Source organism: Mauremys mutica, chromosome 1, assembly GCF_020497125.1.
Source record: "Mauremys mutica isolate MM-2020 ecotype Southern chromosome 1, ASM2049712v1, whole genome shotgun sequence".
Classification (NCBI taxonomy): Eukaryota; Metazoa; Chordata; order Testudines; family Geoemydidae; genus Mauremys; species Mauremys mutica.
In genome coordinates this window covers 371,812,236-371,836,206 of record NC_059072.1, presented here as the reverse complement: position 1 = coordinate 371,836,206, position 23,971 = coordinate 371,812,236, and the positions used below count along the sequence as shown (strand labels likewise).

General features: G+C 64.4%; 1 protein-coding gene across 1 annotated transcript in view; it reads right to left on the bottom strand.

The window, feature by feature from the left end:
• The window catches only part of LOC123375027 (amyloid-beta A4 precursor protein-binding family B member 1-like), a 37,251-nt gene extending 33,153 nt beyond the window's left edge, over positions 1 to 4,098 (bottom strand). The window contains exons 1-2 of the mRNA XM_045025584.1: positions 4,063 to 4,098; positions 3,559 to 3,651 (exon numbers count right to left, since the gene is read on the bottom strand). Of these exons, the coding sequence (XP_044881519.1) occupies positions 3,559 to 3,651; positions 4,063 to 4,079 (110 nt within the window). The 5' untranslated portion in view covers positions 4,080 to 4,098. The remainder of the gene's footprint in view (positions 1 to 3,558; positions 3,652 to 4,062) is intronic.
• Positions 4,099 to 23,971: the final 19,873 nt, after the last annotated feature.

Sequence of the window (23,971 nt, the reverse complement as noted above, 5' to 3'; positions counted from 1 at the left end):
TTGAACCCTGTTATGGTCTTGGCCTTCACAGCATCCTCTGGCAAAGAGCTGCACAGACTGACTGTGTGTTGTGTGAGGAAATACTTCCTCCGCTTTGTTTTAAACCTGCTGCCTATTAATGGCATTTGGTGACCCCTAGTTCTTGTGTTATGAGAAGGAGTAAATAACTTTTCCTTATTCACCTTCTCCACATTCCTCATGATTTTACAGACCTCTATCATATCCCCCCTTAGCCATCTCTTTTCCAAGCTGAAAAGTCCCAGTCTCATTAATCTCTCCTCATACAGAAGCCATTCTATACCCTTAATCATTTTTGCTGCCCTTTTCGAACCATTCCAATATCTCTTTTTTGAGATGGGGCGACCACATCTGCACGCAGTATTCAAGATGTGGGCATCCCATGGATTTATATAGTGGCAATATGATATTTTCTCTCCTATTATCTATCTCTTTCTTAATGATTCCCAACATTCTGTTCGCTTTTTTGATGCCGCTGCACATTGAGTGGATGTTTTCAGAGAACTCTCCACAATGACTCCGAGATCTCTTTCTTGAGTGGTAACAGCTAATTTAGACCCCATCATTTTATATGTCTAGTTGGGATTATGTTTCCCAATGTGCATCACTTTGCATTTATCAACATTAAATTTCATCTGCCATTTTGTTGCCCAGTCACCCAGTTTTGTGAGATACTTTTGTAGTTCTTCACAGTCTGCCTGGGACTTAACTATCTTGAGCAGTTATGTACCATCTGCAAATTTTGGCACCTCACTGTTTACCCCTTTCTCCAGATCATTTATGAATATGTGGAATAGGACTGGTCCCAGAACAGATCCCTGGGGGACACCACTAGTTACCTCTCTCCATTCTGAAAACTGACCATTTGTTCCTACCCTTTGGTTCCTGTCTTTTAACCAGTTACCAATCCATGAGAGAACCTTCCCTCTCATCCCATGGCAGCTGACTTTGCGTAAGAGCCTTTGGTGAGGGACCTTGTCAGAGGCTTTCTGAAAATCTAAGTACACTAGATCCACTGGGTCCATATGCTTGTTGACCCCATCAGAGGATTCTAGTAGATTGGTGAGGTATGATTTCCCTTTACTAAAACCATGTTCACTCTTCCCCAACAAATTATGTTAATCTGTGTGTCTGACAATTTTGTTCTTTAGTTTCAACCAGTTTGCCTGGTACTGAAGTCAGGCTTACAGGCCTTTAATTGCCAGGGTCACCTCTGGAGCCCTTTTAAAAAATTGGTGTCACATTAGCTGTCCTCCAGTCATCTGGTCCAGAAGCTGATTTAAATGATAGGTTACAAACCACAGTGAGTAGTTCTGCAAGTTCACATTTGAGTTCCTTGGGTGAACAGCATCGGTCGTCATGACTTATTACTGTTTAGTTTCTCAATTTGTTCCAAAACCTCCTCTAATGACACCTCAATCTGGCACAGTTCCTCAAGATCTGTCACGTAAAAAGACTGGCTCAGGTTTGGGGATCTCCCTCACATCCTCAGCCACGAAGACCAATGCAAATAATTCACTTAGTTTCTCCACAATGGCCTTATCGTCCTTGAGTGCTCCCTTAGCACCTCGATTGTCCAGTGGCCCCACTGGTTGTTTAGCAGCTTCCTGCTTCTCATGTATGGGGTGGGACCGTTCTACTGCATCCCTATCTCCCTCAGCTCCTCCAGCTCAGCCACCCTGGTCCCCAAAGCCCGTACGCGGTCTCTGAGGGCCAGGAGCTCCTGCACCGAGTGCACACATACGCCACCCGCCCACAGGGCAGGTAGTCACACATGCTGCATTGGGTGCAATAAACTGGAATGTACATATATTCAGGAACCACATGCCCAGCTCCCGGCCTCAGGCCCAGCCTGGCTCCCTCGGTGAGGGTAAGGGCACCACGACAGAGCTGGGAGAGCCCGGGGCCGGGTGACGCTCAGCCATGGGGGGACGAGGGAAGCTGCTGAATGCAACCGCTCCCTGGCCAGGCACCCCAGGGCCGGCACCCCGGGACAGGCTCCCTCTGTTCACACTGGGGGCCCCTGTGCACAACAGCAGCTCTGCGATCCGAGCCTGCCAGAGGCAGCCAGGGACCCTGGAAGTGATGTAGCAGCTTGGGCAACCCGGCATCCCATCCTAGAACCACTGACCCACAGGGCTAGAAGGGACCGCAGGGGTCAGCTAGTCTGGCCCTGCTCAGATGCAGGATTGGTTGGTCTGACCCATTCCTGACAGCCCCAGCCCCCTTTGGAAACGGTTCCCTGACCTCCCAAGGCGTCTGGTCCATTGTCCTACTGATCTTAGTTAGAAAGTTCTTCCGGAGATTTCACCTCACTCTGCTGGGCTGGAGTCTGACCCCTCACCTCTTGTCCTGATGGCGGCCTTTCCAGTACCTGACGACCGCTGTCATTCCGCCCCCCATCTCCTCTTTTCCAAACTAAACATACGGGGAGTCGAATCGTACGCGGGCGTTAGGGTCTGATGTCAGCGCGTAAAGCGAAAATCGCGTCTAGTCAAACGCCCATTGAGTGGAATGGCGGGCACAATCGCCCGCACTACAGGTGCAGTATTTAAACTGTTATTTTTCCCTCGTTCGTTTTGTTTTGCAGAGCGCATATAGTTAAAATTGCGTAAGTTAAATGCGCCTGTGATGCGACTCCACTGTACCCAGTTCCTTCAGCCTTTGCTCGTATGGTTTGCATTCCACCCCTTGGATCCTCTTTGTCTCTCGCCTCTGGATCCTTTCTGGTTTCTCCACATCCTTCCTGTGCATTGGTGACCCAAACTGGACACCGTTCTCCAGCTGAGGCCTAACCAGCACCAAGCAGAGCGGTGCTATCACCTCCCGTGACTCGCATGCTAAGCCTCTGATCATGCAACCTAACATCGCATTTGCTTTTTTTGCAGCAGCATCGCATTGCTGACTCCACTGCTCCCAGATCCTTCTCAGCAGTGCTGCCGCCAAACCAGTTATCCCCCAGGCTGTATTTGTGCATTCGTTTTTTCTTCCCTTAGTGTAGCACCTTCCATTCGTCTTTGTTGAATTTCATTTTGTTGTCTACAGCCCAGTTCTCCAATTTATCCTGATCCCTCTGAATTTAGTTCTGTCCTCCAAAGTGTCGGTCCCCACCCGCCTCCCCGCAGCTTTGTGTCAGCTGCAGATTGGCTCAGCTTGCTCTCTGGGCTGACAGCCAGAGAATAAACTTTTTCACTAGGAGGGTGGTGAAGCACTGGAATGGGTTCCCGAGGGAGCTGGTGGAATCTCCATCCTTAGAGGTTTTTAAGGTCAGGCTTGACAAAGCCCTGGCTGGGATGATTTAGTTGGGTTTGGTCCTGCTTTGAGCAGGGGGTGGGACTAGAACCTCCTGAGGTCCCTTCCAACCCTGAGATTCTGTGATTCTAACACCGGCCCCCGAACAGCCCCCTGTGGAACCACCCAACCTCAGTCCAGTCACAGTCCATTTTTCCTGGCTCGGACCCACAGCCCGTCCAGCCCAGGATCCCACCCGCCCCTCCTAGGTCACTGGGCACCGCTCTGCTGGCCCAGGGGCACCCTTACCCTGGGCTGCAGCCGAGGCAGATCCTACGTGCCCCTGAGGACCAGGACAGCCGTGTCCATGCGGGGATGCTGCTGGGGACCAACTCCCAGAACCTGGAGACAGAAGAACAGGAGAGGGGGTCACTCGGGGGGGCAGCGGGGTCAGACTCAGATCCCAAGGGCAGGCGAGATGGATGGGATCAGCTGATCTCACCCCCTGCCAAGTACAGGCCACAGGACTCCCCGAATCTCGATGGGACTCAAAGCCAGTCAGGGGGTGGGAAATGCCCCAGCAGCTAACTGACCCCACCCCACCCCAGGGTCCAGCCTCAGCTCCCGGCCACCAGCTTGGGTCAGACCTTCGTCTGCCAGGGTCCGGAGCCCAGTCCGCCCTGTGATCCCCAGACACCAACTTCCTCCACCCGCACCATCCGTGGCATGCAGAGCTCGTCTCTCCGCATCCCATCCTCAGCAGCCCCCGTGCCCTGTCCCGAGGGGTCCCCCGATCACCGGCCCCTCCCTCACCCCAGAGCCAGCCGCATCTGCGCCGCCCCGGACCAGTCCCCAGCCGACAGCCCATCCAGACGCAGGGGGCAGGCGACTCCCCCTCTACACCCCGGCCAGGGCTGGGAACCCTTCTGCCCCATGGGGCGCGGCAGCCTCAGGATTTCGGGGGTCCTGGACCTGCCCCTGCTTTGCTGGGTGTTGTGGGGCCTCGGCTGGGCTCAATCCCAACCTCCCGCGTGGGGATCACGTCTGGGTATTAACGGCCAGCGACTCCAGGCACCGCTCGGCCCAGCCCCACGCCAGGGGCAACTAACCGCAGAGCTGAGCTGCGCCCGCCACTGCTCACCTGCATGTCTGCCCCACGCCTGGCACGGCCTGACCCACGGCCCCACAGACACGGAGCTCCACACCCTGGGCTCCCCTCGGCCCCGCCGGCGCCCCCCACTCCCCACCCGCAGCCCCCAGCCCCGCCGGCGCCCCACACTCCCCCCCCGCAGCCCCCCGCCGGCACCCCTCACTCCCCCCCCGCAGCCCCCAGCCCCGCCGGCGCCCCCCACTCCCGACCCGCAGCCCCCCAGCCCCGCCGGCGCCCCCCACTCCCGACCCGCACCCCCCAGCCCCGCCGGTGCCCCCCACTCCCCCCCCGCAGTTCCCCAGCCCCGCCGGCGCCCCCCACTCCCGACCCGCAGCCCCCCGCTGCCCCCGGTGCCCCCCACTCCCGACCCGCAGCCCCCCAGCCCCGCCGGCGCCCCGCACTCCCCCCCCCGCAGCCCCCAGCCCCGCCGTGGCCCCACACTCCCCCCCCGCATCCCCCCAGCCCCGCCGGTGCCCCCCACTCCCCCCCCCCGCAACCCCCCAGCCCCGCCGGCGCCCCACACGCCCCCCCCAGCCCCCCAGCCCCGCCGGTGCCCCCCACTCCCTCCCCGCAGCCCCCAGCCCCGCCGGCGCCCCCCACTCCCGACCCGCAGCCCCCCAGCCCCGCCGGTGCCCCCCACTCCCTCCCCGCAGCCCCCAGCCCCGCCGGCGCCCCCCACTCCCCACCCGCAGCCCCCAGCCCCGCCGGCACCCCTCACTCCCCCCCCGCAGCCCCCAGCCCCGCCGGCGCCCCCCCCTCCCGACCCGCAGCCCCCCAGCCCCGCCGGCGCCCCCCACTCCCGACCCGCACCCCCCAGCCCCGCCGGCGCCCCCCCCGCCCGACCCGCACCCCCCAGCCCCGCCGGCGCCCCCCACTCCCCCCCCGCAGTTCCCCAGCCCCGCCGGTGTCCCCCACTCCCGACCCGCAGCCCCCCGCTGCCCCCGGTGCCCCCCACTCCCGACCCGCAGCCCCCCAGCCCCGCCGGTGCCCCACACTCCCCACCCGCAGCCCCCCAGCCCCGCCGGTGCCCCACACTCCCCCCCCCGCAACCCCCCAGCCCCGCCGGCGCCCCACACTCCCCCCCCACCCCCCAGCCCCGCCGGTGCCCCCCACTCCCCCCCCCGCAACCCCCCAGCCCCGCCGGCGCCCCACACTCCCCCCCCCAGCCCCCCAGCCCCGCCGGTGCCCCCCACGCCCCCCCCCTCAACCCCCCAGCCCCGCCGGTGCCCCCCACTCCCGACCCGCAGCCCCCCAGCCCCGCCGGCGCCCCCCACTCCCGACCCGCAGCCCCCCGCAGCCCCCGGCCCCGCCGGTACCTGCTGCGGCCCCGCTCGGCTCTGGGGGGAGGAGCCGCCGCTTCCGCTTCCGAGAGACTCGGCCCCGCCCGGGGGCAGGTGGGGGGGCGCTGGGGGGCTGGGGGGGCGAGTTACTCTCAGGAAGTTCCTCGGGGGGGGGCGGTTCATCCCTGGGTTTGCTGGGGCCGGGGGAGGCAGATCCAGACCCCCCCGGCTCCAGCCAGGGCCCCCCCGTGCCTGCCTGGGGCCCCCCCCGCTCCGTCCAGGCCCCTCTGTGCTTATCTCCCCCCCCCCCCGTGCTGGCCTGGCCCCCCCCAGTGCTGATCTCCCCCCCCGTGCCTGCCTGCCCCCCTCGTGCTGGCCTGGTCCCCCCCCGTGCTGGCCTGGCCCCCCCCCTGCTGGCCTGGCCCCCCCGTGCTGGCCTGGCCCCCCCCCCATGCTGGCCTGGGTGCCCCCCCCGTGCTGGCCTGGCCCCCCCCAGTGCTGATCTCCCCCCCCATGCTGGCCAGGGCCCCCCCCCGTGCTGGCCTGGCCCCCCCCCCGTGCTGGCCTGGGTGCCCCCCCCCCCGTGCTGGCCTGGCCCCCCCCCGTGCTGGCCTGGGCCCCTCGCTGCGCCGGAGGGCAGAGGGCAGCGGGGTCAGGGCCCGGGAGCTCTGCGCTGGGGCCCATCGCTGAGCACTCAGGGATGGCCCCAGGGCAGGCCGGGCACCAGCCCCCATCCCAGCCCCGCACGGGGACCCAGGGCACATGGGTCCCTTCCTAAGGGAACCAGCCGCCCCTCGTCCTGCCCCAGCCGACCCCCCCGGGACCAACCCTGGGAGCCTGCAGCCCCCCCCCCCCGAGCTCCCGCAGCCAGTCGCCCTGGGGTGGCGCCTGAGGGACGTGCCCCCAAAGGGAGCCGGGCCCCACAGCGTCTGCAGAGATGCCCGGCCCAGGGACGTCTGGGCCCAGCGCCCTCAGGGAGCCCAGGGAGCTGCCTGGCCCAGCCTGGGGACCCAGCGCCCAGCCAAGCCGTGCTCCCCCCGGCCCCTCCTCAGTCCGTCTTCCCCGGCTGGTTGGACCCGCCAGCTTCCTGGGGGGAGCAGCGGGGGGCACCCGGGGCCTGAGTTGCTCGGGAGTAAATGTCCCAGTGCTGAGATCTGCCATTGTCTGCACGGACCCTCCACTGCCCTGGGCTCCCGTCACGCAGTGTCGGGGAGTCAGGGCCCTGCACCCCCCATTCCTGCGATTCACCAGGACTCTCAGCCAGGCAGTAAAGCAGAAGGTTTATTAGCCGACAGGAACACAGTCCCAGACAGGCCTTGCAGGTACAGACAATAGGACCCCCTCAGTCAGGTCCATCTGGGGCCCCAGGGAGGCCAGAGCCCCGTTGGAGGGGTCAGATCCCCGTCTGGGCTCCCCTCCATTTCCCAGCCAGCTCCTGAAACTCTAACTCCCTCCAGCGTCTCTCACCCAGCCTCCCCCTGGCTCCTCCCCGAGCCTTTGTCCAGTGTCCCGGGCGGCCCCCCCATGCAGACTGTCCTCCCAACCCCCCTCCCCCCCCCACTCAGCATTCACAGGCCACAGTAAGAACATAAGAAAGGCCGTACCGGGTCAGACCAAAGGTCCATCTAGCCCAGTATCTGTCTACCGACAGTGGCCAATGCCAGGTGCCCCAGAGGGAGTGAACCTAACAGGCAATGATCAAGTGATCTCTCTCCTGCCATCCATCTCCATCCTCTGACGAACAGAGGCTAGGGACACCATTCTTACCCATCCTAGCTAATAGCCATTTATGGACTTAGCCACCATGAATTTATCCAGTCCCCTTTTAAACATTGTTATAGTCCTAGCCTTCACAACCTCCTCAGGTAAGGAGTTCCACAAGTTGACTGTGCGCTGCGTGAAGAAGAACTTCCTTTTATTTGTTTTAAACCTGCTGCCTGTTAATTTCATTTGGTGACCCCTAGTTCTTGTATTATGGGAATAAGTAAATAACATTTCCTTATCCACTTTCTCAACATTACTCATGATTTTATATACCTCTATCATGTCCCCCCTTAGTCTTCTCTTTTCCAAGCTGAAGAGTCCTAGCCTCTTTCATCTTTCCTCGTATGGGAGCCTCTCCAAACCCCTAATCATTTTAGTTGCCCTTTTCTGAACCTTTTCTAGTGCTAGAATATCTTTTTTGAGGTGAGGAGACCACATCTGTACACAGTCCCAGTTCGTCACATCTCTCCCCCCTTCGAGACCGAACTGAGCGGGGTCACTTCAGCCAGTGACCTGGGGAAGTTGGAACCTACCCACGTTCCCAGGGACGCCCCAACATCCCTCCCATTCCTTGGGGAGAATTACCCCAGGCCCTTCCAGTTTCCCGCCCCCCTTTAGGTGGGGGGGGGCTCGGTTGCACTTGTAGTTCGCATGTGGGAAGGTTTATGCAGCCCGTGCCCTTTCCCCACCCCAATACCCCTGGGGTTCAAGCTGGGCTGGGGGCTTCTCCCCACGTTCCAGGCTGGGGGGCTGTGATTCGGGCTCTCTCGGTTCAGAGCCCCCCTTTTGACCTTGCCCCCCCCCCTCTGGAAAGGCTCCTCTGTGCTGGGCCAGGGTCCTACAGCCACTTTCCCCTTGTCCCGGGCCTCCCTCCCCCTCTGGCAGGGGGCACAGGAGCGGCAGTGCTGCCGGACATGGGCAAAGACCCCCTGCGATGGAGCAGGGAGCTGGGCGGATTTGACCTGGGAATGTTGCAGGGAGATTACACTGGGGATGGGAAGAAATCTACCTGTGCTGTAACCTGAGCCAGAAGGGGGGTTGGGAGAATTCACACCTGCCTGGGAGACTGGACAAAGGGAGGAGGGGCAGAGGGGAGGAGGAAGAGAGGGGCTGGAGGGATTTTTAGTTTCAGTTTGGGCTGGGGGGGTGCAGCGCAGGGAACCCCAAGCTAGGGTCTAAGCTCCCTGAACCCCCAGAAGGACTTGACTGAGGGGTCCTGGTTGTGCCTACAAGCTCTGCTGTAGCCTGCGTTCCTATTGTCCAATAAACCTTCCATCTTACTGGCTGGCTGAGAGTCACTGTGAGTCCCAGGAAGAGGGGTGCAGGGCCCTGACCTGGGGAAGTTCAGGGCCCCCTCTCCGGGACAACGCGTCCACTATCAGGTCAGTTGTGTAGCTGATGGTCCTTAATGGGCCCTCAAGCAGGCTAGGCAGAGCTAACACCAACTCATCTGGGATGTCACCCAGAAGCACAGCACAAGTTTGAAATACAGACAGAACAGAGCCAATACTCATAACTTCAACTACAAAAATGATACACAGACATACAGACAGCATAATCATAACCGGCGACCCATAACCTGGTCTTAGACACCTCATATGACCCCCTTTACATAAGATTTGGTGCCACTACAGGACCTTGGTTGCAACCATGTTCTATATGGTCCCAGATTATATCAATAACGTCACATATGTACAACCAGGACCCCTCAATCAAGTCCCCGGGGGCAAGGAGCTTAGACCCCAGCTTTGAGGTTCCCTCCATTTCCCCAGCCAGATCCAAACTAAAACCGCCGTCTCCTCCAGCTCCTCCCCCAGCCTTTGTCCAGTTTCCCGGGCAAAAGGTGTCACCTGGCCCCAGCCCCCTTCCGGGCTCAGGTATCGTCACCCTGGTATCCCATCACCAATGCCAACAGTCTCAATAAAACTCCCACACAACATCCCTGGGTCAATCCACCCCACTCCCTGCTCCGTCACACCTTCCAGGCCATGTTTGCTGCTGACCTGGAGCAGGGGAACACTGATGAGGATGGGGCTGTCATCCGTCACTGAGAATGCTGGCCCCAATCCCACAGCCCCAGGCTACCTCACCCAGCCAGGGGCAAAGGACGAGGGCCAGAGCCACCATCCAGGGCGGCATGGGGGGCTCAGACACTGCGAGTGTTTGAGGGTGTGATGAAGTGGGAATGTTCCCCCAAGATGGACCTGACTTAGGGGTCCAAGTTCTGTACCCACAGGGGAGGAATAGCTCAGTGGTTTGAGCATTGGCCTGCTAAACCCAGGGTTGTGAGTTCAGTCCTTGAGGGGGCCATTTAGAGATCTGGGGCAAAATCAGTACTTGGTCCTGCTAGTGAAGGGAGGGGGCTGGACTCAATGACCTTTTAAGGTCCCTTCCAGTTCTAGGCAATGGGCGTGTCTACATATATAAGCTCTGTTTTAGCCCGTGTTCCTGTCAACTAATAAACCTCTGTGTTACTGGCTGGCTGAGAGTCACGTCTGACTGTGAAGTGGTGGGTGCAGGACCCTCTGGCTTCCCCAGGACCCCGCTGGGGCGGGTTCGCTGGGGGAAGCGCATGGAGGTGTTGGTGTCATTAGGCATGACTCTAGGTAACTCAGGAGGGTGGAAAACCACAGTGTCAATGAAGCCCTTCTGTAGTAGGCCTGAATGAACTAAAGTCACTCCATGTCTGACCAAAGCGCTTCCATGTTTATGTTTGAACTTTAATCGACCTTGTTATGTCCTAGGGGCAGCCGGTGTAGGAAGCAATCACTTGAGGCCAGAGAGCAGACAGCTAACCAAAACCTCCATTTTATTTACAGAAACAGAGAGCTCACTCAGCCGGTTGAAACCGGCTGAGCTATCCCTTAATAGTCTAACTCAGTTGCCATAGTAACAAAACCCATGACAACCAAATACACAACAGACCTAACAGGCCAGCAACAGAGAATGGTTATCAGTTGCAACACCTGCACCAGAAGGCAATAATGAGGCCTGCTATAATGAGGCCTGCTTGCTCCTGGCTAAGGGGCAAAATAACAGATCAAAAGAAATAAAACAAGATAACTGTTCACAGAAGAGTTACTAATGAGATGAAGTGGTTGTTGCCAAGCATGACTTAACTGCTTAATGTAATTGCTACTTGCATGATGTATCTGCTATAGAAAAATAGACGGGAGGGGGAAGAAGGGGGGGCAGTGGGGGTAATAGGAATGCTTAGCTGAAGTTATGTATAAAGAGGGAAAAACTGCTTGTAGGTGGGTGCTTGATCTGAGACGTGTCTGTGTCTCCGAGCATCCCGCTTTGAGATCTCAAATAAACTTTGTCTGCTTCTCCACCCTGGTGTGTTTATTGGAGCGACGCTCACCGGGCAACGAACCCCTGTTGCTGCCTCGGGCACTCGGTGCCAGCAACAGAGGGGCAGAGGATGCTGAATGCTCTGAGGTCAGACCCAGGAGGTGAAGCCGTGTGAGCTTCTTGCCCTGCAGACAGGCTGCTCCGAGGGAGAGGAGGCTCCCCAGAGTCCTGCCTGGCTTGGTGGAGAGCAGCTCCAGAGCAGCGCCCGGGGACTCCGTGACAGGGGGCTCAGGCGCTGCGGGTGTCAGGCGGTGTCACTCCCAGATCGTGCCCACTCTTGGCCCCGTGCAGTCCGTGGGGGGAACCTCCTTCAGTGCGACAGCCCTTCTCGGGGGGTCCACTCTCTCTCAGGGTCAGGCCCCTCCACCTCCTGGAGCCGCACCTCTCTGAGCCTCAGCACGTCTGTCTCTGCCGTGGGCCCCCCCCTCAGGGAGTCCACGCCCTCTGGACCCTCAGGGCCTCCACCCCCAGAGGGAATAATGCCCCCCCCCACACACACACACACACTCTGCTCTCCAGCCCGGAGCGACTCTCAGCCCGCGTAACACAGAAGGTTTATGAAGTGTTTGAACCCAGCACAGGAAACTCTCTGACCCTCAGGCCTGGCCTCCCTCAGCCCAGCACATCCCAGTCCCCCTGCAGCCAGGGGGGCTCTGCCTGCTCCCCCTCTCCAGCCCAAAGCCCCCCTGCTTCCCCGCTGGACCTCCGATATCCCCGGCCCCAACCCCGCCTCTGTCCATTGTCTTCTCTCCAGGGAAACAGGGTCGCCTGGGCCCCCTCTCCCCTCTTCTGTCCTCTGGCCCCTCTGGCTGGAACCGGCTGGTCAGGTCACCGGGGTCCTCTCCCCGCAGCCCATTGTCCCCCACTGGCCAGAACCGGCTGTGACTCCTGAGCTGGGCCTTCGGGTCCCCAGTCGCTGGGGTCTCCATCCTCCAGGCCATTGGCCGGGGTCCCAAGTCCCCTCTCCAGTCCTGTGTCCCAACAAACTCCCTCTCCCCTCCCCTCGTTAAACCCGTAACACCCGGGGACACTGAGTCCCACCCCCTTGCATGCAACCCACCGGAAAAACAAGGAAAAACCAAGAACCCCCCCCCCACTTGGTCACACCCCCAGCAAAGGGAACCCAAGGGACCGCACGGGGCCAAGAGTGGGCACGACCTGTGAGTCTGTGACAGGCGGTCGGTGGATCCCCGGAGGAGTGGGGGGTTCCCCTCACTGGGGGGTCGGTGGATCTCCGGGGAAGTGGGGGGTTCCCCTCACTGGGGGGTCGGTGGATCCCCGGGGGAGTGGGGGGTTCCCCTCGCTGGGGGTCGGTGGATCCCCGGAGGAGTGGGGGGTTCCCCTCACTGGGGGGTCGGTGGATCTCCGGGGAAGTGGGGGGTTCCCCTCGCTGGGGGTCAGTGGATCCCCAGGAGAGTGGGGGGTTACTCTGACTGGGGGTCAGTGGATCCCCGGAGGAGTGGGGGGTTCCCCTCGCTGGGGGTCAGTGGATCCCCAGGGGAGTCAGGCATTCCCTTCGCTGGGGGTCGGTGGATCCCCAGGGGAGTCGGGCATTCCCTTCGCTGGGGGTCGGTGGATCCCTGGGGGAGTGGGGGGTTCCCCTCGCTGGGGGTCGGTGGATCCCCGGGGGAGTGGGGCGTTCCCCTCGCTGGGGGTCAGTGGATCCCCGGGGGAGTGGGGGATTCCCCTCGCTGGGGGTCGGTGAATCCCCGGGGGAGTCGGGCGTTCCCTTCGCTGGGGGTCAGTGGATCCTCAGGGGAGTCAGGCATTCCCTTCGCTGGGGGTCGGTGGATCCCCGGGGGAGTCAGGCATTCCCTTCGCTGGGGGTCGGTGGATCCCCAGGGGAGTCAGGCATTCCCTTCGCTGGGGGTCGGTGGATCCCCGGGGGAGTGGGGGGTTCCCCTAGCTTGGGGTTGGTGGATCCCTAGGGGAGTGGGGGGTTCCCCTAGCTGGAGGTCGGTGGATCCCCAGGGGAGTGGGGGGTTCCCCTCGCTGGGGGTCAGTGGATCCCCGTGGGAGTAGGGGGTTCCCCTCGCTGGGGGTCAGTGGATCCTCGGAAGAGTGGGGGGTTCCCCTCGCTGGGGGTCAGTGGATCCCCATGGGAGTAGGGGGTTCCCCTCGCTGGGGGTCAGTGGATCCCCGTGGGAGTAGGGGGTTCCCCTCACTGGGGGTCAGTGGATCCCCGGGGGAGTAGGGGGTTCCCCTCGCTGGGGGTCAGTGGATCCCCGTGGGAGTAGGGGGTTCCCCTCGCTGCGGGTCAGTGGATCCTCGGAAGAGTGGGGGGTTCCCCTCGCTGGGGGTCAGTGGATCCTCGGAAGAGTGGGGGGTTCCCCTCGCTGGGGGTCAGTGGATCCCCGGGGGAGTAGGGGGTTCCCCTCGCTGCGGGTCAGTGGATCCCCGGGGGAGTAGGGGGTTCCCCTCGCTGGGGGTCAGTGGATCCCCGGGGGAGTAGGGGGTTCCCCTCGCTGGGGGTCAGTGGATCCTCGGAAGAGTGGGGTGTTCCCCTCGCTGGGGGTCAGTGGATCCCCGGGGGAGTAGGGGGTTCCCCTCGCTGGGGGTCAGTGGATCCCCGTGGGAGTAGGGGGTTCCCCTCGCTGGGGGTCAGTGGATCCTCGGAAGAGTGGGGGGTTCCCCTCGCTGGGGGTCAGTGGATCCCCGTGGGAGTGGGGGGTTCCCCTCGCTGGGGGTCAGTGGATCCCCGTGGGAGTAGGGGGTTCCCCTCGCTGGGGGTCAGTGGATCCCCGGGGGAGTAGGGGGTTCCCCTCGCTGGGGGTCAGTGGATCCCCATTGGAGTAGGGGGTTCCCCTCGCTGGGGGTCGGTGGATCCCCGGGGGAGTGGGGGGTTCCCCTCGCTGGGGGTCAGTGGATCCCCGTGGGAGTAGGGGGTTCCCCTCGCTGGGGTCAGTGGATCCCCGGGGGAGTAGGGGGTTCCCCTCGCTGGGGGTCAGTGGATCCCCATTGGAGTAGGGGGTTCCCCTCGCTGGGGGTCAGTGGATCCCCGTGGGAGTAGGGGGTTCCCCTCACTGGGGGTCAGTGGATCCCCGGGGGAGTAGGGGGTTCCCCTCGCTGGGGGTCAGTGGATCCCCGGGGGAGTAGGGGGTTCCCTTCGCTGCGGGTCAGTGGATCCCCGGGGGAGTAGGGGGTTCCCCTCGCTGGGGGTCAGTGGATCCCCGGGGGAGTAGGGGGTTCCCCTCGCTGGGGGTCAGTGGATCCTCGGAAGAGTGGGGTGTTCCCCTCGCTGGGGGTCAGTGGATCCCCGGGGGAGTAGGGGGTTCCCCTCGCTGGGGGTCAGTGGATCCCCATGGGAGTAGGGGGTTCTCCTCGCTGGGGGTCAGTGGATCCTCGGAAGAGTGGGGGGTTCCCCTCGCTGGGGGTCAGTGGATCCCCGGGGGAGTAGGGGGTTCCCCTCGCTGGGGGTCAGTGGATCCTCGGAAGAGTGGGGTGTTCCCCTCGCTGGGGGTCAGTGGATCCCCGGGGGAGTAGGGGGTTCCCCTCGCTGGGGGTCAGTGGATCCCCGTGGGAGTAGGGGGTTCTCCTCGCTGGGGGTCAGTGGATCCCCGTGGGAGTAGGGGGTTCCCCTCGCTGGGGGTCAGTGGATCCCCGGGGGAGTAGGGGGTTCCCCTCGCTGGGGGTCAGTGGATCCTCGGAAGAGTGGGGGGTTCCCTTCGCTGCGGGTCAGTGGATCCCCGGGGTAAGCTCTGGCTCTGCCGAGGGGGCTGACGCCGGCATTCTGGGGGTCAGTAAATCCCCGGGGTGCCCGTGGATGCGGCGCTCAGCCAGGGATCACAGTGGCCCCAGAAGGGAGCGAACCCCGTGGGAGCCAGGTCTGGGGGGCATGGGGCACTGAGCCAGGAGGCAGAGCAGCAGGCTTTGCCCTTGGCAGTCCTGCCCCACCCACCCGCCACGTGTGCTCAGAGCGCAGATAAGGCCGGGATATCAGCGGGGAAGGTGCCCGCTGCCCAGTCCAGGCGCTCGAGCCAGAGGCAGCATCACCCCTGGGCACCCGGATCAGGTAGGGGCCACGGACTCGCTGCCCGGGGAACCTGCCTCTGCCCAGCCCGGCCCCTTGCTCCTGGGGCTGTGGGGCAGTGGGACCAGGCTGCTGCAGGCCTGAGGGCCCCCCCTTGCGCCCCCAGAGGCAGAGAGCCCTCCTGGCAAGGGGGTGTTGGCTGCGGGCTCTGCGGGTGCAGCTCTCTGTGGTCCCGGCAGGGCCTGCTCTGCCCGGGGGGGCTGGTGGCCTTGGCAGAACGGGGGAGAAGGGGAGCCCCAGGCCCTGTGGGGCCCCAGCGAGAGGCACTCTGCCCCCCCGGCCCCTGCCTGGCCCAGCTGGGCCACTCCCGGGGCCGTTTGCACCCCGGTCCCAGCGTCTGCCCTTGGAGACGCCAGCGCGTCTGGTGAGGTCACCTTCAGCGGGTGGCTCCCTGCCCGGCCCCTGCGCCCGCCCTTCCCCGCCCCCCGGAGCCAGCCTGGCCCCTGCGCCCGCCCCCCCGGAGCCAGCCTGGCCCCCTTCCCCGCCCCCCGGAGCCAGCCCGGCCCCTGCGCCGCCCCCCCTGGAGCCAGCCTGGCCCCCTTCCCCGCCCCCCCAGAGCCAGCCCGGCCCCTGCGCCCCCCCCCCAGAGCCAGCCCGGCCCCTGCGACCGCCCCCCCGGAGCCAGCCCGGCCCCTGCGCCCGCCCCCCCGGAACCAGCCTAGCCCCTGCGCCTGCCCCCCAGAGCCAGCCCAGCCCCTGCGTCCGCCCCCCCGGAGCCAGCCTGGCCCCCTTCCCCGCCCCCCCGGAGCCAGCCTGGCCCCCGCGCCCGCCCCCCCGTCCCCAGCCGGGCCCCTGCGACCGCCCCCCGGAGCCAGCCTGGCCCCCTTCCCCGCCCCCCCGGAGCCAGCCTGGCCCCCTGCGCCCCCCCCCCGGAGCCAGCCCGGCCCCTGCGCCCGCCCCCCCAGGAGCCAGCCTGGCCCCTGCGCCCGCCCCCCCGGAGCCAGCTTGGCTCCTGTCTCCCCGGGGTGGGGAGACCATATTCCCAAAGGGAAAACGGGACAGCTTGTGGGGCTAGTCCGACCCCCCCACACACAGGTGGGGCTGGCTGTAGCCCCCAGGCCAGGCTGGAACGGGCTGTGCTGCCTGCCCCCTGCCCGAGCTCTGACTGCCCCTGAACCCCCTGCCCCACACCCCCCATATCCCCCAGTGCCCCCCCGCCCACAGCTCCCACCGCACCCACTTTTCTGATGAAAGGGCGTTTGTCCCGTTCACTCTTGGTCGGCAGCAGGCGGGACAAATACCCACCTCTGCCAAACGTGGGGCCGGCCGGGCCGGGCCGGAGCTGGCCGAGAGCGAGGCTCGGAGTCCTGGCTCGCTGGGGGGGCAGGCGCCCTATAGCACCGGGGCCAGGTGAGATGGGGGCCCAGGCACTGCGCAGACCTGAGTGAGACCCCCCACACCCAGCCCCCCTGTGCACCCAGCCTCCACCGTGCACAGAACAGCCCCCCCACATGCACCCAGCCCCCTGTGCACCCAGCCCCCACCGTGCACAGAACAGCCCCCCCACATGCACCCAGCCCCCACCGTGCACACAGAACAGCCCCCCCACATGGACCCAGCCCCCACCGTGCACACAGAACAGCCCCCCCACATGGACCCAGCCCCCCCACACGCACCCAGCCCCACCATGCACAGAGAACAGCCCCCCACATGCACCCAGCCCCCCCACACGCACCCAGCCTCCCCACCGTGCACACAGAACAGCCCCCCCACATGCACCCAGGCCCCCCACATGCACCCAGCCCCCACCGTGCACAGAGAACAGCCCCCCCACATGCACCCAGCCCCCACCGTGCACACAGAACAGCCCCCCCACATGCACACAGCCCCCTGTGCACCCAGCCCCCACCGTGCACACAGAACAGCCCCCCACATGCACACAGCCCCCACCGTGCACACAGAACAGCCCCCCCACATGCACACAGCCCCCCCACACGCACCCAGCCTCCACTGTGCACACAGAACAGCCCCCCCACATGCACACAGCCCCCACCGTGCACACAGAACAGCCCCCCCACATGCACTCAGCCCCCTGTGCTCCCAGCCCCCACCGTGCACACAGAACAGCCCCCCCACATGCACACAGCCCCCACCGTGCACACAGAACAGCCCCCCCACATGCACCCAGCCCCCGGTGCACCCAGCCCCCACCGTGCACACAGAACAGCCCCCCCACATGCACACAGCCCCCACCGTGCACACAGAACAGCCCCCCCACATGAACACAGCCCCCCCACCCGCACCCAGCCTCCACTGTGCACACAGAACAGCCCCCCCACATGCACACAGCCCCCACCGTGCACACAGAACAGCCCCCCCACATGCACCCAGCCCCCTGTGCACCCAGCCCCCACCGTGCACACAGAACAGCCCCCCCACATGCACACAGCCCCCACCGTGCACACAGAACAGCCCCCCCACATGCACACAGCCCCCCCACACGCACCCAGCCTCCACTGTGCACACAGAACAGCCCCCCCACATGGACCCAGCCCCCCTGTGCACCCAGCCCCCACCGTGCACAGAGAACAGCCCCCCCTGCGTACACGCAGCCCCCACCGTGCACAGAGAACAGCCCCCCCCACATAGACCCATCCTTCCCATGTGCACCCAGCCGCCTCGCACATGCACACAGCCCCCCCGACACACCCAGCCACCCCACACGCACACATGGACCCAGCCCCCCGCCCCTCCGCACACCCAGCCCCGCAGCCGTCAGAGGGACACGCTGTCCCTGGTGGACATGTACACGGGGTTCGTGGGAGGTTGCGGTGATGACATGGGGGCAGGCTGGGCCCCACCCCGAGTTGCTCACACCCAGTGAATCACAGAATCTCAGGGGTGGAAGGGACCTCAGGAGGTTCTAGTCCAACCCCCTGCTCAAAGCAGGACCAACCCCAACTAAATCATCCCAGCCAGGGCTTTGTCAAGCCTGACCTTAAAAACCTCGAAGGAAGGACAAAAACCTCTAAGCAGCTCCCCTCTCCTCACACCCCCAGGGGCCCTGCTGCAACCTGCCTCCTCCCCCCATGCTCCCTGGGCACCCCCAGGATTCCCCATTGCTCCCCTCCCCCACTCCACCTACCTCCTCCCCTCAGCACCCCCGTGTGTCTGCAACCGCGAGGACTCTGCTGCACTCCACTGCCGCACCCCCGGACCCCTGCCATGTGTCCCCCAACCCTGGGGCCCCTGCTCCCACTGCTGCACCCCCGGGCCCCTGCCATGTGTCCCCCAACCCTGGGGCCCCTGCTCCCACTGCCGCACCCCCGGGCCCCTGCCATGTGTCCCCCAACCCTGGGGCCCCTGCTCCCACTGCCGCACCCCCGGGCCCCTGCCATGTGTCCCCCAACCCTGGGGCCCCTGCTCCCACTGCCGCACCCCCGGGCCCCTGCCATGTGTCCCCCAACCCTGGGGCCCCTGCTCCCACTGCCGCACCCCCGGGCCCCTGCCATGTGTCCCCCAACCCTGGGCCCCTGCTCCCACTGCCGCACCCCCGGGCCCCTGCCATGTGTCCCCCAACTCTGGGGCCTCTGCTCCCACTGCCGCACCCCCGGACCCCTGCCATGTGTCCCCCAACCCTGGGGCCTCTGCTCCCACTGCCGCACCCCCGGGCCCCTGCCATGTGTCCCCCAACCCTGGGCCCCTGCTCCCACTGCCGCACTCCCGGGCCCCTGCCATGTGTCCCCCAACCCTGGGCCCCTGCTCCCACTGCCGCACCCCCGGGCCCCTGCCATGTGTCCCCCAACCCTGGGCCCCTGCTCCCACTGCCGCACCCCCGGGCCCCTGCCATGTGTCCCCCAACCCTGGGGCCTCTGCTCCCACTGCCGCACCCCCGGGCCCCTGCCATGTGTCCCCCAACCCTGGGGCCTCTGCTCCCACTGCCGCACCCCCGGGCCCCTGCCATGTGTCCCCCAACCCTGGGGCCTCTGCTCCCACTGCCGCACCCCCGGGCCCCTGCCATGTGTCCCTCAACCCCGGTGCCCCTGCTGCACCCCTGGGGCCCCTGCTGTGTCCTCCTGAACCCTGGGGACTCTGCGGGGCTCCCAGGGCTGAGTGTGACCCCTCTCCCACAGGCCCCGGCATGGCGCTCTTCGGGCAGCTCCTGGAGCCCCACGGCTACCTGCAGTCTCTGCGGTCGCTGGTGCTGGGCGTGGTGGCGCAGCTGCAGGGCACGGCCACGCCCGAGGAGCTGGCGTTCGTGCAGCGGGAGCTGGAGCTGCTGGACCGGGCGCTGGCGGGGGGCCCGGGGCTGCTGGACGACGCGGAGGTGGGGCGCTACGAGGACTGCGTGGCTGCCGTGTACGGGCAGCTGGGGGTGGCCGTGCGGGCGGGCGCGGCCCACGCCCCGCGCGAGCAGGAGCTGTTCCTGCAGAGCTGCGCCCAGTACGAGCTGGAGCGGCAGCTGCTGGGGCTGTGCCGGCGGGTGCAGGGCGTCTCCGTGCTGAGCGGGCGCCCGGCGCTGCTGGAGCAGGCGGTCCAGGCCCACCAGCCCCGCCGCTGGCAGATGGCTCAGTTCTGCCAGCAGCTCAACCTGGTGGTGGGCGCGGGGCTGCTGTGCCTGCTGTGCCAGGCCGGGCTGACGGGGCGGGACGGGGCCCTGCTGCTGGGCCGCTGGGCCGGCCGCATGGGGGCGCTGCACCAGCGCATGAAGGAGGCCGTGGGCCAGTGCGCCGCCTACTTCCAGGGGCAGGCCCAGGAGGACCTGGCCAGCGTCCTGGCCCAGGCCCCGCTGCCCGGCCCCGCCGAGGTGGCCGCCAGGGTCCTCAAGAAGCTGGAGACGAACTACGACTGGCTGCGCTGGGCGGTGATGGCGTGGGGCGGGGAGCCGCAGCCCGGCCCGGACGGGGAGCCGCAGCCCGGCCCGGACGGGGAGCAGGTGCTAGCCCAGGGCAGCTACATCACGGGCCAGGCGGCCTGCGGGCTCAGGGTGGTGGCCTGCTACAGTGAGAGCCCCTCCTCGCTGGACAAGGGCCGCACCCACCAGCTGATCGGGGAGCTGGAGTGGAAGCTGCCCAACCCGCCGCCCGAGGTCTATGCCAGCCTGGAGGCCGAGCCAGCCCGGGCCCGTGGCTACCTAGCCCAGCGCATGCTGCAGAAGCTGGGTGAGGGGCTGGGGCCCAGCGTCACCGTCCACGTGGTGCCTGGCAAGCTGGAGATGAGGAGCAACTTCCCGCCGGCCGCCTGCCTGCTGCACGAATACCGGCACCGCCTGGCCTCCGGCACCGTCTGCATCTTCGGCTGAGCCGGCGCGGCCAGCAGGGCCGGGGCTGTTCTGGGGGCCCCTCCCGCCCAGCTGGCCTGAGCCAATAAAGCTTCATTCCAGTAAACGCTGCCTGGGTCCGTCGCGCATCATCCACCCACGTCCCCCTCAGGCACGGCCCCACGTGGGCACCTCTCCGAGCCGCCCCCTCTCCCCTCCCAGGCGGCCAGTGCTGCCCCACCCCTCAAACAGGCCCGGGGGGCCCCCAGAGCTGGGCCAGAGCCCCAAGGGGTCCCACTCGCCCTTCGGGATAAACATACATGAGGAAGGACTTCACCTGCCACACCGCCAGCCTGGGCAACCCGCTGCCAGGGGCTGCTGGGAAGGGCAAACGTGAACAGGGTCAAACAAGAACCGAGAAGTGCCCGGAGGACGGGTCCATCGATGGCTCTTAGCCAGGCTGGGCCGGGGTGGGTCCCTGGCCTCTGTCTGCCAGACGCTGGGAAGGGGCGCAGGGGATGGGTCACTTGGTGACTCCCTGGTCTGTTCATTCCCTCGGGGGCACCTGGCGCTGGCCACGGTCGGCCGACAGGACACTGGGCTGGATGGATGTTTGGTCTGACCCAGTCTGGCCCTTTGCATGTTCAGGGCCGGCCATGGGAGCTCAGAGACAGATGGAAACAGGGGAATGGTCCTGCTATTGTGGGCAGCTCTCCTGGCTGATACACCCCCCCGGTGCAATGGGCTAGCGAAAGGATCTGAGCCCCCGCTCCCTTACCCAGCGGCCCGCCTGACTCGAGGGCTCCCCTCCCACTTCCCTGGGTGGCAGAGTCCTCGGACCCCCGACCAGGCTGGGCCCAGGATTCCTTGGGCTCGACCCCCAATCTGGCTGTCGTGCTTAGGACAGGGCTTGGGTGTCCCCACTCTGGGGGGCTCTGTCCACTCCAGGCGCTCCCTGTCCCACTGATCATTGCACAGAGTTCAAAGCAAACACGATTTATTACACAGCAAGTCCTTCAAAATAAGTAAAAGGTGGAGGGAAAAGCCGGCACCCCGCTCGGTGGCAGGGAATGTCAGGGCCTGCTCAGTCCCTGGCTGTGCCGCAGGTCAGACACTCGCTCTGGCGGTGGCCACACGCCCTCAGGATCTCGGTGGCAGCCCCCTCCCCGCCCCACGGGGGTTACGAGCCCCCTCCCAGTCTGGGTTGCAAGGCCTCGTGGCCTGGGGGCATCTCCCTGCGCTGGGCCCTGTGCCCAGGGTCTCCCTCACTCTGCCAGCCGGCGGCTCCGGCACTCGGCTCCGATCTGCTCCAGCCGTCACGGAGTGTGGGGGAGTCCGGCTCTGCACCCCTCTTCCTGGGACTCCCAGTGACTCTCAGCCAGCCAGTAAAACGGAAGGTTTATTGGACAACAGGAACACAGGCTACAGCAGAGCTTGTGGGCAGAGCCAGGACCCCTCACTCTGGCCTTTCTGGGGGTGCAGGGAGCTTAGTTCCCAGCTTGGGATTCCCTGCACTGCACCCCCCAGCCCCAAACCGAAACTGACCCCCCCTCTCCAGCCGGCTCCCTGCCTTTGTCTAGCTCCCCCCACCCCCCTGCCTGGCTCAGGTTACAGGCTCAGGTATTGTCCATCACCCAGAGTCCTCCCCGGCTCTCCCATCCCCCACACAGACAGCCCCTGCTCCATCACACAGCCCCAGTCCCCCGCTCCCAGCTCCTGCCTCCCAGCCCCCAGCTCCAGCCCCCACCTCCAGCTCCAGCCCCCACCCCCACCTCCCAGCCCCCAGCTCCAGCCCCCAGCTCCAGCCCCACCTCCCAGCCCCCAGCTCCAGCCCTCACCTCCAGCTCCAGCCCCCAGCTCCAGCCCCCAGCTCCAGCTCCAGCCCCCACCCCCACCTCCCAGGCCCCAGCTCCAGCCTCTGCTCCCAGCCCCCACCCCCAGCTTCCACCCTCTGTCCCACCCACCCAGCCCCTGCACCCCCCCACCACGCCCAGCCCCCTGTGTCCCCCCCATACCCAGCTGCTCGTGCCCCCCCACAAGCTCTGCCAAGCACGTCCACAGAAGCCACAGGGCCCCCCCCCCCATGCCCAGTCAGGAGCCGCAGCCCCCCCCCCCCGCACTGTGCTGTAACTCCCATATTCCTCATTTCCATATAATCCTGATCTCACATATAAAGCATGCCTGGTGTCACGCAGTGTCGGGGAGTCGGGGCCCTGTACCCCCACGTCCTGCGATTCACCGGGACTCTCAGCCAGCCAGGAACACAGAAGGTTTATTAGCCGACAGGAACAGTCCCAAGCAGGGCTTGTAGGTACAACCAGGACCCCTCAGCCAGGTCCATCTTGGGGACAGGGAGGCCAGAGCCCCATCTGGCCCCCCTCCATTTCCCAGCCATCTCCAAACTGAAACTCTCCAGCCCCACCTCTGGCCTTTGTCTCTTTCCCAGGCCAGGAGGTCACCTGATCCCTTTGTTCTCCCGCACATTCAGCTGGCACCTTGGAGGGGAGGGGCCCAGGCCATCAGTTGCCAGCAGACAGGGTGTCGTCCATTCTCTGTGCAGACACCATCACACTGGTCCCCTAGGGCTCTGCAGCGATCACACCCCCTTAGCCCACCACCTAGATACCTCAGAACTGCATAGGGGAAACTGAGGCACCCACACGCTATTCAGAGAAAACATTAAGAACAGTCCCACTTCGTCACACCCCTGGGGGATCTCTTCCCTGAGGTGGGAGCCAATCTCCCCATCAGGTGTTCCCCGTTCAGAGTCACTGGGGAAGCAGCCCAGACCCTGGAGAGAGGTCAAGGACCTGCTGGCTTTAGATGGGATCCAGCCGTTCAACAGCCCATGGGCCTCACCCGCGGGGCTGGTCCCAAGGGAGACGGGATGATCTGGTTCTGTGGGGACTATCGGAAGCTTAAAGCCATCACGGTGCCCGATGCCGACCCCATGCCTAGGCCTGGGGGGAGTCTAGACAAGCTGGGGGTGGGGTGCTCATTACCTCTGTGCTACGGACCTCACCAAGGGCGACTGGCAGGTGCCTGTGGGCCCAGATGCCAGGTTGAAATCTGCCTTCACCACCCCTGTGGGGCTCGTTGAGTTCCTGGTCCTGCCCTCCCACCTCAAGGGGGCGTCGGCCACCTCCCAGCGCCGGGTGGGTCGGTCACTGATGGGGACGGAGAACGTGGCCCTGGTGTACGTTGATGACGTGTGTTGCCGGCACAGAGGCCCGAGGCAGCAACAGGGGTTCGTTGCCCGGTGTGCTTCATGCCAATGAACACACCAAGGTGGAGAAGCAGACGAAGTTTATTTGAGATCTCACAGCGGGATGCTCGGAGACAGACGCATCTCAAATCACGCACCCAGCTACAAGCAGCTTTCTCTCTTTTTATACATAACTTTAACTAAGTCTCTTCTATCCCCCCCCACTCCCCCTCTCTCCCCACCTTTCATTCCCATGTAGCAGATACACTTTGCAATAGCAATTACATTAAGCAGTTAAGTCATACTTGGCATCTAACAATTTAGCTCATTAGTAACTCTTCTGTGAACCGTTATCTTGTCTTACTTTCTTTGATCTGTTATTTTGCCCCTTAGCCAGGAGCAAGCAGGCCTCATTATTACCTTCTGGTACAGGTGTTGCAACTGATAACCATTCTCTGTTGCTGGCCTGTTAGGTCGATTACAGTTCAAACATGGACGGGCTTTGATTAGACATGGAATAACTTTGGTTCATTCAGGCCTAGTGCAGAAAGGCTTCATTGACACTTGTGGCCTTCCACCCTCCCGAGTTACCTAGTTACCTAGATTAATGCCTAGTGACACCAACACGTGTGTCTTTAGCCAGACCTGGGAGGAAAAGGTCTGTGACGATGCAGTTCTGGCGGGACCCAACTGAGAGTGCCAATTCAGGACAAATCGCTCTAACAGGGCAGTCACAGCC